The 13487-nt window shown below is 32.5% G+C and overlaps 2 protein-coding genes across 2 annotated transcripts; both read left to right on the top strand.

Annotated features, from left to right (window-relative positions):
* Positions 1–3343: 3343 nt before the first annotated feature.
* LOC147812568 (uncharacterized) lies at positions 3344–7426 on the top strand (the record flags this gene model as incomplete). Its single annotated transcript, XM_087161920.1, has 2 exons — positions 3344–3428; positions 7066–7426. Coding segments are annotated over 2 exons (336 nt in total), but the record flags the coding sequence as incomplete, so codon positions are not given.
* Positions 7427–11493: 4067 nt separating this feature from the next.
* LOC147812569 (uncharacterized) lies at positions 11494–13053 on the top strand. The gene has a single exon (XM_087162354.1). The coding sequence runs from the start codon at positions 11494–11496 to the stop codon at positions 13051–13053; it is 1560 nt and encodes a 519-aa protein (XP_087018480.1).
* The last annotated feature ends 434 nt before the right edge of the window (positions 13054–13487 follow it).

A 13487-nucleotide genomic window follows, 5' to 3' on the forward strand; every position in this document is an offset into this window, starting at 1 on the left:
CCGACCTAGAAAGCCATGGATTTACCAAAGATAGATTTTTCGTGTTCATATGATGATAAATCAAGAAGTTAACATAAAACTGACGGATTTTACACTGTACTGATATTTCGTTTTAAAAAAAGTTCAATAAAGAAGGAAACGTAAAATAAACTTTCTATGCGATTTGGGAGCCCCCTCTGATGTGGGGGCCCGGGGCAACCGCCCCATATGCCCCTGCCTTAGTCAGGCTCTGTCATTACTTTCACATCATTACATGCATTATTACAAGCAGTGAAACCTCCAGGAATGACCTCCTCTATTTACTACCACTTTTGGGATGCACGGAATATTCTCACGTTGTAGAAAACCTTTGGGAGAGACCATCAAAACCTCTCTTAGCGACAGGGCAAACCTCTGCACCAAATGCGAAAAAGGTGAAATAAGGAAACAAGGAAAAATATCAAAACCAAGAATATGAACAAAATAAATGAGTAGATTAAAATGCATTCAAAATATTTGTGTGAAGTTCTTTGTGACAATCTTTGAAAGAGATCTACAACCTCATGTTGCAGTCAGAGCTGCACTAAACACGGCCGAGTGCACTAGATTTTAGAAAAAAAACAAGCAAAACCTCTTCACATTTCATAAAGCCAACTCATTTTCACGATATGAAATTAAATGCAAACTTCAACAAAAAACTTAATTGTTCATTTATTTCAAATAATTCTATCTTCCATAATTGATACATTTTACTCATAATTATACGAGTGGGGATCATTTTTATGGACGCTAAATTTTATTCGTTCATCCCTTTTTTTTTTCATGACGCCAACAGAAGTGACATTTTCGCACCAAGGAAATAACGCTGACTAAAATTAAAATCTTTCGCGAAAAACCATGCACCGTCGATTTTTAACTTTTGTGCAATTTTTTTTTATCACAGCAAAAACAATATCATCCTTCTCGCTGGTGCAAATAACAGAAACTCTGAAATAAACTTATTAACAAAACTTTGTACCAAAAAAGAAAAACATATTTTTTAAAAAATACATTCATTTATTGTACACAGTGTTGCGAAAAATTTAGAAAGGGTACACAAAAGTCATAAGTTTACTAGTGAAATGTGAATAATAGTGAAACACTGTACCAGCAATTTATTTTTTCTTACCAAACGGACGGATGTATTTTAAATACAATTTTTCCATTCATCACTTTGTGCATGAAGCTGAAAGTGAAGTTTAGCTTAAGTTAAGTTCCATTATTTTTTAATAATGTTATGAGATTTCAACCCCTGCTCGCTTCGATCGCCAACTACCGTGGTTGTCTCTCATTCATCTTTGTTTTTTTTTCTACTCTTAAAATTTTATACTTTTTAAAAACAAGATGAATAAAGGGCTGTTTTGTTTTTGAACTATTTAGTTATTATAATTTTATGTAAGAAAATTTTTTTAATATGTTAACGGAAATGAATCTTGATTTGAATATCTTTAGTTATTTACTGAGAATGCGAGACACAATAATAAGCAATTTTAATTGTTAACAATCTATAACCCTTATATTGCATAACAGTTCAAACTGTTTATCGCTCATTTATATTTTAAAAGAAAAATTAGGTAGAAATTTTATGATTTATAACTGGCAACACCTGATCGCTTTCTCTTGTTTCTTTTTCTTTTTTTCTTTTTTTAACTTTATCCATTTTTTGTTACTTTTAACTACAAATCAAGCGCGAGCTCATAAAGTAAAGGTCTCGAGAGAGATAAATTTTCTAACAACAAGTGAAGAATAGTCATAATTTAAAGCAAATAACTGGAAAAAGAAATCTCGAAAAAAGTACTTAAAATCAGAAATCGTATCCACCAGCCATCGCAGGGATTCAATCCTGGTCATCTCCTGCGCAACCGCGTCATCACATCGAGTAGTATAACAAAATCATCACTGTATTGTGTTTCGTTAGATAAAGTTCTTTAATTTGATTCGCAATTTAACTAATTCAAATTAAACCGATTCTTTAAACCCAACTTGTCTAGACAAATGGAATAAACTTTTTATCTTTCGAACGAAATTATGCATTATTTTTTTTTTATCAATTGCTTCAATATTCATTCGAAGGGAAACTTATTGTCCACTTATCGATTTGTTAAATCAGCTTATAATTCTGTGTTTCCTGTTTAAACAGTACGAAGGTATGCCGATAAATTTGACGACATTTGTATAGTTAGTCTCTCCCTTTTTGTAACTTAACATCCTCTACTTCTACGTCATGCCATCACAAAGGTATTTATTCATATTTCTCTCAAATCAACTTATTTTCAATGAAATTAGAGAAAAACTTAGTAAATGGTTTAGATTGAGTTTATTTCAAGAAAAATCTTCCACTGTCATTAATTTTTTCAAGTTGTATCTAATGTCAGCTGTTTTTAAATTATAGGTTGTCACTATACCATTCCATGTATTTTCATTGGACAAAAGAAAAAAAAATCACATGACACGGTTATTAAAATATATATATATATATTTATAAAAACGTATAAATAAATAAAGCGCTATTAGATTCTGTGTAAAATCTTAATTATCAAGTGATACTATACAACTTTAGTGTTTTTATGTGACTGTGCACTTGTTTACGTTTGTGTATTAATGGGTTAAATTAGACGATGTGTAATATTAATTCGACGAAAGGATAAATTAGACGATATATTATATAACTATAAAATATTTATTATATCGGGTACAATATTAGTACAGCGTTATAATTAGATCAAATTATTAGACGTACTGTAGTAATTATTAAATGTTTTACATACATAGCAATATTAGATACGTAGCCTGTTTTACATAATATAGCAATATTAGATACGTAGTATGTTTTACATATATAGCACTATCATTACATAGCAATAATGACATGTTTCGCTTGAGTTTATAGGCAATACTTTTATATTAAAACATGTCATGTGTTTTTATTAAAAAGATTTTTAATAGACTTCCTATTTGTATTTATTTTTAACGTAGTGCATTACAATGTTAGCCCATTGATACAGGAGCGTCAACATCCGAGTAAAAACAATAAAGCTGTATAGAGTATGACCTGATAATTAATATTTTACACAGAATCTTATTATAGTGCATCTAACAAATTGTCCCGGGACTGTAGAGTCTTTGGGAAAGGCAACAAATAATCATAATTTTTTTTAAAAGAGTAGAATTATTTCAGCTTTATTCATGTTTTTCAGTTCTGTGCTTAATTTAGTAGTTTAGATAGATATTACTTTATGGATTATTTACTTTCTTTACCCCTTACGAAGAACGCTGCTATAGCTATAAAACTAATAAAAAAACTTTATTTTTTTGCAGAAACTAATGTAACAAATGTTTTAGACTTGGATTTGAAAATACTTTCAATTTGCATGAGATACAAAAATGGCTTTTTTTGACAATTTTGTTAGGTAAGTTCATCTTTTAAATTTTTAATTTTTTTAATGACATAAATTCTCAACATCTGGACTACTTATTTTTTTAAAAAATAGAACTGTACGAAGTAGATGTAAAATGTAGCACTTTTAATTGGATAATGGTAATGCAGATAGTCGAGGATTCATGGGTAGGCTGCATAGCTGTTTTAAAGTACTTTTGAAACATATCCTGTAGCGAAATATTTTAATTAGGTTGAAAAACGCTTATCTATAGAAATATCTAACCCATATAGCAAAATGAGGTTCATTGTAACTCAGCAAAACCCTTTTCATGTAAACCTAAAAAGGTTTGATATGCGGTTTACGTGTAAACCTTCCAACCTTAAAACGAGATCTGTGACAATCTGTGTTACGCACATTACCCTCATCCGAAACCTTAGAAATCAACCTTTTATATAAAAACCTTAAATTGAGGTTAACTTAGGATTTTGAAGCGTGAAAAAATCCTTTCATAAAGCTAGTCTCAAGGTGAAAAATAATCTTAAATCTAGGTAATAATAAGGTTTCTTTTCGCAAAGTCTTGTATGCTCAGCTAAAATCCACATTGTTATGAAATTTTAACCCTTTGGCTACTAACGGGACTCATTTGTCCCAACAAATGTTTAAAAATTACAACTTAGAAAAGCACTTAGCATTGTAATATGTCCCAGTCGTAGAGCCGAACCAAGTATACGTGTTTCGTGTGTCGAATATCCCCTAGATGGCGCTAAAGAGTTTATTGCATGAAATAGCATTGTGATTTTGCGCTGGGACAGACTAGTACTCTTCATTGGGACAGATATATCCCACTCGTATTCTTCATTGGGATTGTTATGTCCATTCATATTTTACACATATTTTCCCGAATGAACATAGAAAAAATAACAAATAGGAGTTGTCCAATGTTTAATATCGGATTATGCAAAGATTGCCTCACCCTGCATCATACCATGTAAAAAAAAGTCTATATAATAAATTTTTCCGGAATGATAGACGTGCTTGTAGTAAGTCGATCACTACGCGGACGGTGGGACATATGTATCCCACATTAAGTACGGCCGAGACATATATGTCCCAGCCTCTAAATTGATAACAGCTTGTCAGAAAAATCTCAAATACTAAATTTGCCTTATTTGTGACCTATTTTGTGCTTTTGAATAATAAACGGAGCAAAAAAATCATTTTTTAAAATTCGTAGTCATAGGGTTAATGGGCAATGCAATTTGATCCTATCGCTAGTGTGACGTCAGCTAAAACGTCATTTTGGACATAAGTGACAATACTTTTTTAAAAAAAAAACTTTAAAAAAATAATTTTTAATCCTTTTAGGATGAAAGTTTTGAAACTGCAATATTTTTGCTTTATTGAAAAAAAGGGTTTTAGTGCAAACATTTTCGTGACAAAAGAAAGGTTGCCGTGAAAGGTTGCATGCTTTCTGGGTAACGAACTTCGATTAAAAACTAATTGATGTCGCAAAAAGGAGGGACGTATAAGCAATCAGTTAAAGAAAAACCGAAAAATATCGACTGTTTTCGCCATTTTGATCTCTTAGGGGTGGGTGGGATGATAGACAAAAAAAAGCATTTATTTCCCACATAGTTTAAAATTAGACAAATAGTTCATCAACTGATAGTGTAGCTGATTAGATTCGTTTGGTTGTTAACGATGCTCTAGAACTACACCAATGGGCTATTAGCGCCGAATTCATTCTTAATGATGACCCGAAGACATGAATGCGCACCATGGCAAATGGTGGTCATAAGCACGGGCGTATATAAGGGCTGTGTCCATGGGGTCCGGATCCCCCCCCTTAGCTTGAGTTTTTTTTAATATCCACATTTCCAAATATCGCACAGAACTTCTTATAATATACGTCTTGCCTTGAAAAAAAATTTTTAAGAAATATGTGGGGAAAAAATTTCGTTTGCACCTTTCAAAAGCTGAAGAATCCCTATCCCTCGCTTTGCATGTTTCATTGAGCGAAAGAAACGAAAGTTTCATCGAGAAAGATCCGACGAAATTGTAAATAAGTTATCAACAAGGCGCAAAAGATTAAATTTATTACTTTAAGCAATTAACATTTTTCTATGCTCTTTGATCATTGTGTTCCTTGCAATAAACAAATATTTTACACACCTGTATGATTACTGAAATATTAGTAGCTTATATTATATTATATATATATATAATGGAAATTCTCGACCCCCCCCCCTTGTAAAAGCTATAGCTACGTCCGTGTTCATAAGCACCCAGTCTTCTCACCATGCTCCCAGACCTGTCGTGGAATTTTCTAGTTCTGAAACTAGAGATATCACATCAGAGTTCATTCCTAACCACTAAAAAAAAGAAAATGCTTTGGGATCAGATAACCAGCCATTTCCATTATATATATATATATATATATATATATATATATATATATATATATATATATATATATATATATATATATATATATATATATATATATATATATATATATATATATATATATATATATATATATATATATATATATATATATATATATATATATATATATATATATATATATCATGGGGAATCGAATCCAAGTTTGTGATAAGTAGACACTAAACCCACCACGCACACTGGATGGTCGAATTTGACTAATTTTGTCCCCTGGCTGAGAAATTTTGTAGCTGCATAGTTTTACATATTTGTGACATTGCTTCATAAATTTTTAAGTTAGCAGCGCTATCTATTGACAAATTTAATACAGTCAAACCCCGCAATAGTGAACCTTCAACGGATTGAAATTTCCGTTCACTATAACCGGGACTTCACTATATCCATGCCTCAAACAATTTTAACTAATGGTTCCAAACTCAACTTTTTTATTACAGATTATTTAAATAATTGACCCATAAAATGAAATAAAAAAATGACGTAGCAACAAAAATGTGTTAACTTTTCTTTTTTTACTCTTTGCACACAAAAAATTAGTAATCTTTAGCGGATGAGCAATCCTCCACGTCAGATATGAAAACATTTCCCGACTCTCCGATAATTTTTCCTGAATTTATATTATTCCGCTTTTTAAACCTGTCTAATCAACCATTCGAGTCCTTAAAAGTAGTCTCACCCAATCGCTCACCAAATTCATTTGTTTTGACTTAAAGCATTTGTCCAGATACAGGAAGATTGAGACTTTTTTGAATGCTGAATCAGTTCAATAATGCTATTCAAAATTGAAGAAAACAAGAAAAAATGCTTATTGATGGTACATTCCATGCTATCGATGGTCTTAAAAATCTGTGTATGTATTTATTTTGAAGTAGAAATTTCAAAATTATTACGTAAAAAAAGAAAATAAATTAGTCGAGGACAGAAAAAAGTTCATACTATCCAACTTCCACTCTTTTTTTGGGTCACTATATCCACAAAAAAAAAACCTTACGTGTGTAGTAAGGCACGGGAGCGAACATTTCGCTCACTATATCCGGGAGCTCACTATAGCGGGGTTTGACTGTAGATCATTTCGCCTCTTGGCGAGAACAAACTGTGTAAGATAGAATCTTCTTCCGTCTTTTCAATTTGTAGATCATTTTGAGATAACGCTTTAGTGATATTTCTTTACTTAATCATTCCTATTTTGTTTATTGGAATATAGGTGCTGTTGGTGGGGCAGTTCTGCTATCTTGTTTGCCAGGCACCATTCTATGCCTCCTAGGCTTTAGAGAAGCTGGTGTATCTGCATTTTCTTGTGCTGCTAAGATTCACGGGATGATAGGAAATGTCGTAGCAGGGAGCCTGTTCGCTGTGTTCCAAAGTTTAGGTGCAGCAGGAATACCTGGAAAAATACTTTGTGGACTTGGTATTGCCGGAGCCATCGTGGGCACTGTCGTTGTTCTCATGCTTTGAACTCATCCCAATAATCAATAAAAGCAATTTGTGGCTTCAGTTGATAAGGTCAAAACTCTTTTTCATTACAAAGTGTAAATAATAAAGTTTTGATTTTCTTATATGTTTAATTTTTTGTTTGTAATTATTAAATCTTTTAGTGTACATTAAAATCGCTACCGTATTTTACGGCGTAGTGGCAAATTCGATCACTAAGGCTATTTTAAAATTCGCCCAGCAGTGGACACGGTTCCCAGCAGATCAAATACGGCAAATTTAAGAAGGAATTACCTTTAATAATTGTTGACTTGTGGCGTAACTACCACTACAAATATTAAATACCAAATCACTAGTATATAAGACACGTGTCTTATATACTAGTATTGCAAGCAGTGGCGTAGCGAGCTTAACTCGCGCCCGGGGCACAATACCCTTTTAGCGCCCCCCCCCCCATTCGAAAACCATATAATATTATATGTAAAATATACTCGCAAATTAATAAATAAATAAAGCAAAATAAATAAAGTCATAGACTTAAGCTAGGCTTTAAATTTGAGACAAAAAATGTAGTTGAGAGAACAAGACTAGATTTTGAAATGTATATGATCATCTAGCATTAGTTCAAAAGATACCTATTTATTTTACATATTTATAAAGAAATATTTTAAAAACATGCAGTTTTAAAAAAATAAAAAAGTAAATATTTATTATCTCTAAGGAGATACATATATTTAATAATCATATGATTATAATACATTAATAAAACTATTTACTATGACTAAATTTTCAGTGCTTTTGATGAAGCAAATGTATCAATAATATCATCAAAATTGATCATTTAAAATTTTTTTCTTTCCACACTTAAAAATGCTAGGTTACTTAGGCGATCTGTCAAAATTAATTTTAATTTACTGAATGAACGTTCGCAGCTGGCAATTGATACTGAGATAGTCAGGAGTATTTGAAGTGCCGCTCTCAGATTTGGAAAAACATCTTCTCCATTCGAGATTGATTATAAAAGTAAGAAATTCTAATGGAATTTTAGGTTCAATTTCCTTTCTACTGCGGAGTAACATTTTGCTGTCACATATTTTGATAAAAAGTTCTATTACATTGAAATCTGTATTATAAAATTTACCCAAATTTTTTAAATTTTTTTTCAAGGTCGTTATCAACATTATCCTTGTTTAATAAATTTTCAACGTCTAGTAGAAATCCAAATTTGAAATTAAGGTCACTTAATCGTGTACACATTTCTTGTTGGAGACGATCAAGAGTGCTTTTCATAACGCGAGAAATTTCACTTTCTGCGGAAAGACCACCATAGCTAATTCTCCAGGCACGTATTGTTGTATCCATATCCCATTTTTTACAAAGAGACTCTGCTTTTTCTATTGCCTCTTTACGGAGCTTGTCTCAAATTTCAGCTAGTTCAGTCGCTAATGATTCAAGATCATGGAACACTTCTCTAAAATTCATTCGAGTATCTTGTAATCTGAGCTGCACACGATCAATCCTTCTTAAGATTTCATACCAGAAATGAACTAAAGTTATAAAATATATAAAGTTATAATTGGTTAGTATATTTTGCAACAGAATTGTAGCTTCACTTCTGTTGTCACTTGTAGTGGTAGTGTGCTCTGCTAATTTTTCTAATAGTTCTTTTATAGCCCATAGATGATAACGCTAACCGCTTGCATTCTGGCGCTCCATCGCGTTTCAGATGTGTGACCTGCCATCACGGCAGCATTATCGTAACATTTTGATCTGCAGTTTGTTAATGAAATTTCATCGTAATTTAATTTCTATAAAATTGTATTTTCGATCGAGGCTGCATCTTTAGCATGTATTTCAATAAAACCCAAAAAAGATTATTTGATGGAAACTTTTTTATCGATAAAATCAGCATCTACGTACATACTTTACGAATTGGGACATTTGTTCTCGATGAGAGATATCAGGAGTTGAATCAAACAAGAGTCCATAATATTTATTTCTTTTGATATCGTTTATTAGTTGATTTCGAACTGTAGATGCCAGAAGATGAATGAATTCATTTTGAATCTGTGGTGACAAATATGAGAACAAAAAATTTTTCTGTTAACAAATTTTTTCATACTCTATTCACTTACTAATACAATCGTCGAGTAGATGTAGTAAGTAATCTTATTTGATTTATTACTTACCAAGAATGCCTTGAACTTGAAAGGTAGTAACATAGTGAAATATACAATATAATTTATGTTGACATTAAACTTATATATAACATTTAATATTTAATAACATTTCAGTTTTATTCTAAGCAGAGCGCGATGACAAGGACGCAAAACTGAAAAATACACGCCCAAAATAACTTAAAAGTTACTATTTTGGGTATTTCACTAATTTGTTACGGGCTTCCACAACCTGTCGCAAATGTCACGGATATGTACAGTCACGGAAAAAAGTATCCGGAAAGTAACAAATAATCTCTTCTTAAAAAAACAGATAGTTCTCAGGCACACAACAAATACGGCGTTGTTTGTGTCCTTTCCTAGAAACGACAAAACGCTGTATTTGTTGTGTGTCTGAGAAGTATCTATATTAAAAAATAGAAGATCCTTCAGTTGTTATTTTTCGGACACTTTTTCCCGTGACTGTACATATAAGTACATTAGAGTGTTATTGTTATCGTTTTAAAATAGCATGCGTAAGCTGGATTGCGTTTATACAAATAAAAATAGTGTTCTGAAAGAATGTTTGTACTTTGTGCACTGCAAATATTTATTATAACATGTTATGAGATAATTTATGTATCCACACAGCGTAGATGCCATAAGGAAGTGCTGACAGACACAGGTCTGCCAGTAGAAAAGACGTGCCATTTCTATTATGAATATATTATTACAGTTTGATTTAGACTATTAAAGTGACATTATGAATTAAATATTAAATATTATGAATAATATTTATGAATTAACATTTATTATATTACACTGGCACTAAATTTAAAATATATTTTCCGGAAATCAATTATAATAAAAAAAAATTACTCAGCAATTTTTTGTTTTGCGGAAAATTTGGCGCCTCTTTGTGTGTAGCGCCCGGGGCATGATGCCCCCCCCCCCTTGTCCACCCCTCGCCACGCTACTGATTGCAAGTTAACGTATATATAATGCAATACAATGTCTATACAAGTTAACGTACGTTAACTTGATTCCATCGAAAGGTACCTTTTGAAAATCGCCCTCAGACTTAGCCATAGTGTTACGTTTTGAAATAAGAATTGGATAAGTTTTGTATAATGGAGAGTTGGGTGAAAGCGTTTTTATTTGTCTCCAAATAACTTTTGACTTATACAATGGAACTCGAGCTTATGTTTTTAGAAATATGTTGAAATTTTGTATTTTCTTTTAAGAATTTTTGTTTAATAAAATTTAGGAGTGGAAGAAATGTGTTACAATTCTTGCCGTACTCAACATTGTGGTGACCTGGACGTGATAAAGGAATGGATGCAATATTAAGAAAACGCAGAGCTACTAGAGCTTCCTTTACCAAAACGTTTAATACTTTATTTGAAGAATTACCAGATGATGAAGTATTAAAATTTAAAAGTGCCACGTTAGAACGACTCTATGGAATATTAAATGATTTCGATTCAAAAGTACTAGAAAAAAAGTGTGAAACTGATGAAGAATTTGAAATGGAACATACATGTACAGAAGAGTATAATGAAAAAATGGATCTCGCTCACGTAAAAATTGCAGACCATTTCAATAAAAAAGTTGAACCTTCCTTGGCTTCCTTTAGTTCGTCGCCAAAGCTAAGCAGACGAAAATTAAAGTTACCCAAGATTGAATTGAAACAATTCGGAGGTGACATTAAGGATTGGCTTACATTCTGGAATCAGTTTAAGCGTATCCACGATGACCTAGAAATGGAGAAAGAAGATAAATTCCATTATTTATATCAAGCAACCGTAGTTGGTTCCAGAGCTAGAGAAATCGTGGAGAGTTTCCCCGCCACTGCTGACAATTATGATAAGGTTATTGAATGCTTAAAAAATAGATTTGGTGGTGAAGAATTATTAATTGAATTTTATGTCAGAGAATTATTGAGTCTAGTTATTAAAAATACCACAGAACAACCGAGAAGAATAAATGTAACTCATTTATACGATAAATTGGAATCCTACCTTCGTTCTTTAGAGTCAATAGGTATGACCAGTGACAAATACGCAGCAATGTTATTCCCTTTGGTTGAATCGTGCATTCCTGAAGAGATTTTAAGAGTTTGGTTAAGGAGTTATTCAACAACAAAGGTTCAAGAAAATACATATTGTGAAAAATTGAAGCAACTGCTATTGTTTCTGAGAAACGAAGGGGAAGGAGAACAACGAATTTCTTTAGTGAGAACTGGATTCAAATTTATTGCTGCTGGTACTAAGAAAGAAAAGAAGACAGAAGCTGATATATTTATACCAACAGCAAATGAGTTATTTTCTGGAAGTAAAAGCTCGAGGACTGTGGTAGATAAAAGGTGTGTATTTTGCGACAAAAACCACGAGAGTAAAGATTGTTTTACGGCAGCCAAATTGGCTTACCATCAGAAGCAAGAACTAATTAAGAATAAGAAAGCTTGCTTTATATGTCTTAAGTTTGGACATAAAGCAAAATATTGCAAATCAAGTGTTAAATGTCTAATTTGTGTTAAGAGACATTGGTCGATCATGTGTGCAGAATTATCGCCAAACAAGCACGAAGTAAAAGATGAAAAAGTAATTTATTCGAGTGAATGCCAAAATGTAATACTTGCGAATTCTTGCTGTTCTGGAGAGATATTCCTTCAAACTTTAATGGTAAATATTGAGTGTAAAGAAGGAAAACGTGATATAAGAGCATTAATTGACACTGGCTCTCAACGCTCATATATTCTGAACAGCACTGTTGAGGAACTGAAATTTCGCCAAATTGATACTCTAACATTGATTCATAGCTTATTTGGAGGGTCAAAATCAAGCAGCGAAATTCATAATCTTTTTTCTATTAAAGTTACCGATTTGAAAAATAGTTATAGTTGTAATATGCATGTTTTGGATCAACATAAAATTTGCAGTTTTGTTCCACGACTTCATGATGGACCTTGGATACAGGAAATGGTACTGAAGGGCATCTCACTTAGTGATATTGGGAATCATCGACAGCCTATTGAGTTATTAATTGGAGCCGATGAAGCAGGAAAGCTTTACACTGGGAAAGTGTGCAATTTGGCGTGTGGTTTAACTGCAGTAGAGACTTATTTAGGATGGGTCATTATGGGGAAAATGAAACCCTCAGTAATTGACGCCAATCTTTCGAATGTTTTGATTTCTCTATTAACTCTGACCACTGACATAGAAAACCTTTGGAAGCTTGAAGCAATAGGTATAACAGATGCATGTGAAATAAAAGATCAAAAGGAAATAGAGGACGCAGTCCAAGTGCACTTCGAAAGAACAGTTAAATTGAATTCTGAAGGACGGTATGAAATTTATTTGCCATGGACCAAAGAAGCGAACATCTTGCCTGACAATAGAAAAGTAGACGAAAAAAGATTACTATCTACTACAACAAAACTTAACGAAGGTAATAAACTTTTCGACTACAATGCAATTTTTGAAAATTGGTGTAAGGAAGGTGTTATAGAAGAAGTCCCTGAACAACTAAAAGGCAATAGATGGTTAAAGAACTTCTTCGTGTCACTTATGTCTCAGAACAAGGGGATGAACTCATTCCATTGACGCCAGCTATGTTCTTGAAAGAAATAGATGATGTCGGAGTGCCAGATTTAGATCAACTTCATCAAGTAAATTTGAATAAAAGATTAAGGTACCAGCAAAATTTGCGCAATGCTTTAAGAGAAAGATTTAGAAGTGAATACCTTGGGCAATTATTACAACGACCATCAAAGAGTAAACCGATTGAACCTTTGAAAGTAGGAGATATTGTTTTAATCGAAACTGACGGTAAAAAAAGAACTTTATGGCCAATGGCTAAAATAATAGATGTTTTTCCTGGTAAAGATGGGCAAGTACGAGTGGTTCGCCTTAAAACTTCATCCTGTGAACTCGTCAGGCCTGCGCAGAAGATTTTCCCACTCGAAATTTCCTCACCCACTGAACCTAATCTAATAAATAATGAAGCATGCAAGAATAAACCAGAGAAGGACTTGCAG

This window comes from Parasteatoda tepidariorum, chromosome 4 (genome assembly GCF_982258835.1).
Source record: "Parasteatoda tepidariorum strain Cologne lab strain chromosome 4, Ptep-v5.0, whole genome shotgun sequence".
Taxonomy (NCBI): Eukaryota; Metazoa; Arthropoda; class Arachnida; order Araneae; family Theridiidae; genus Parasteatoda; species Parasteatoda tepidariorum.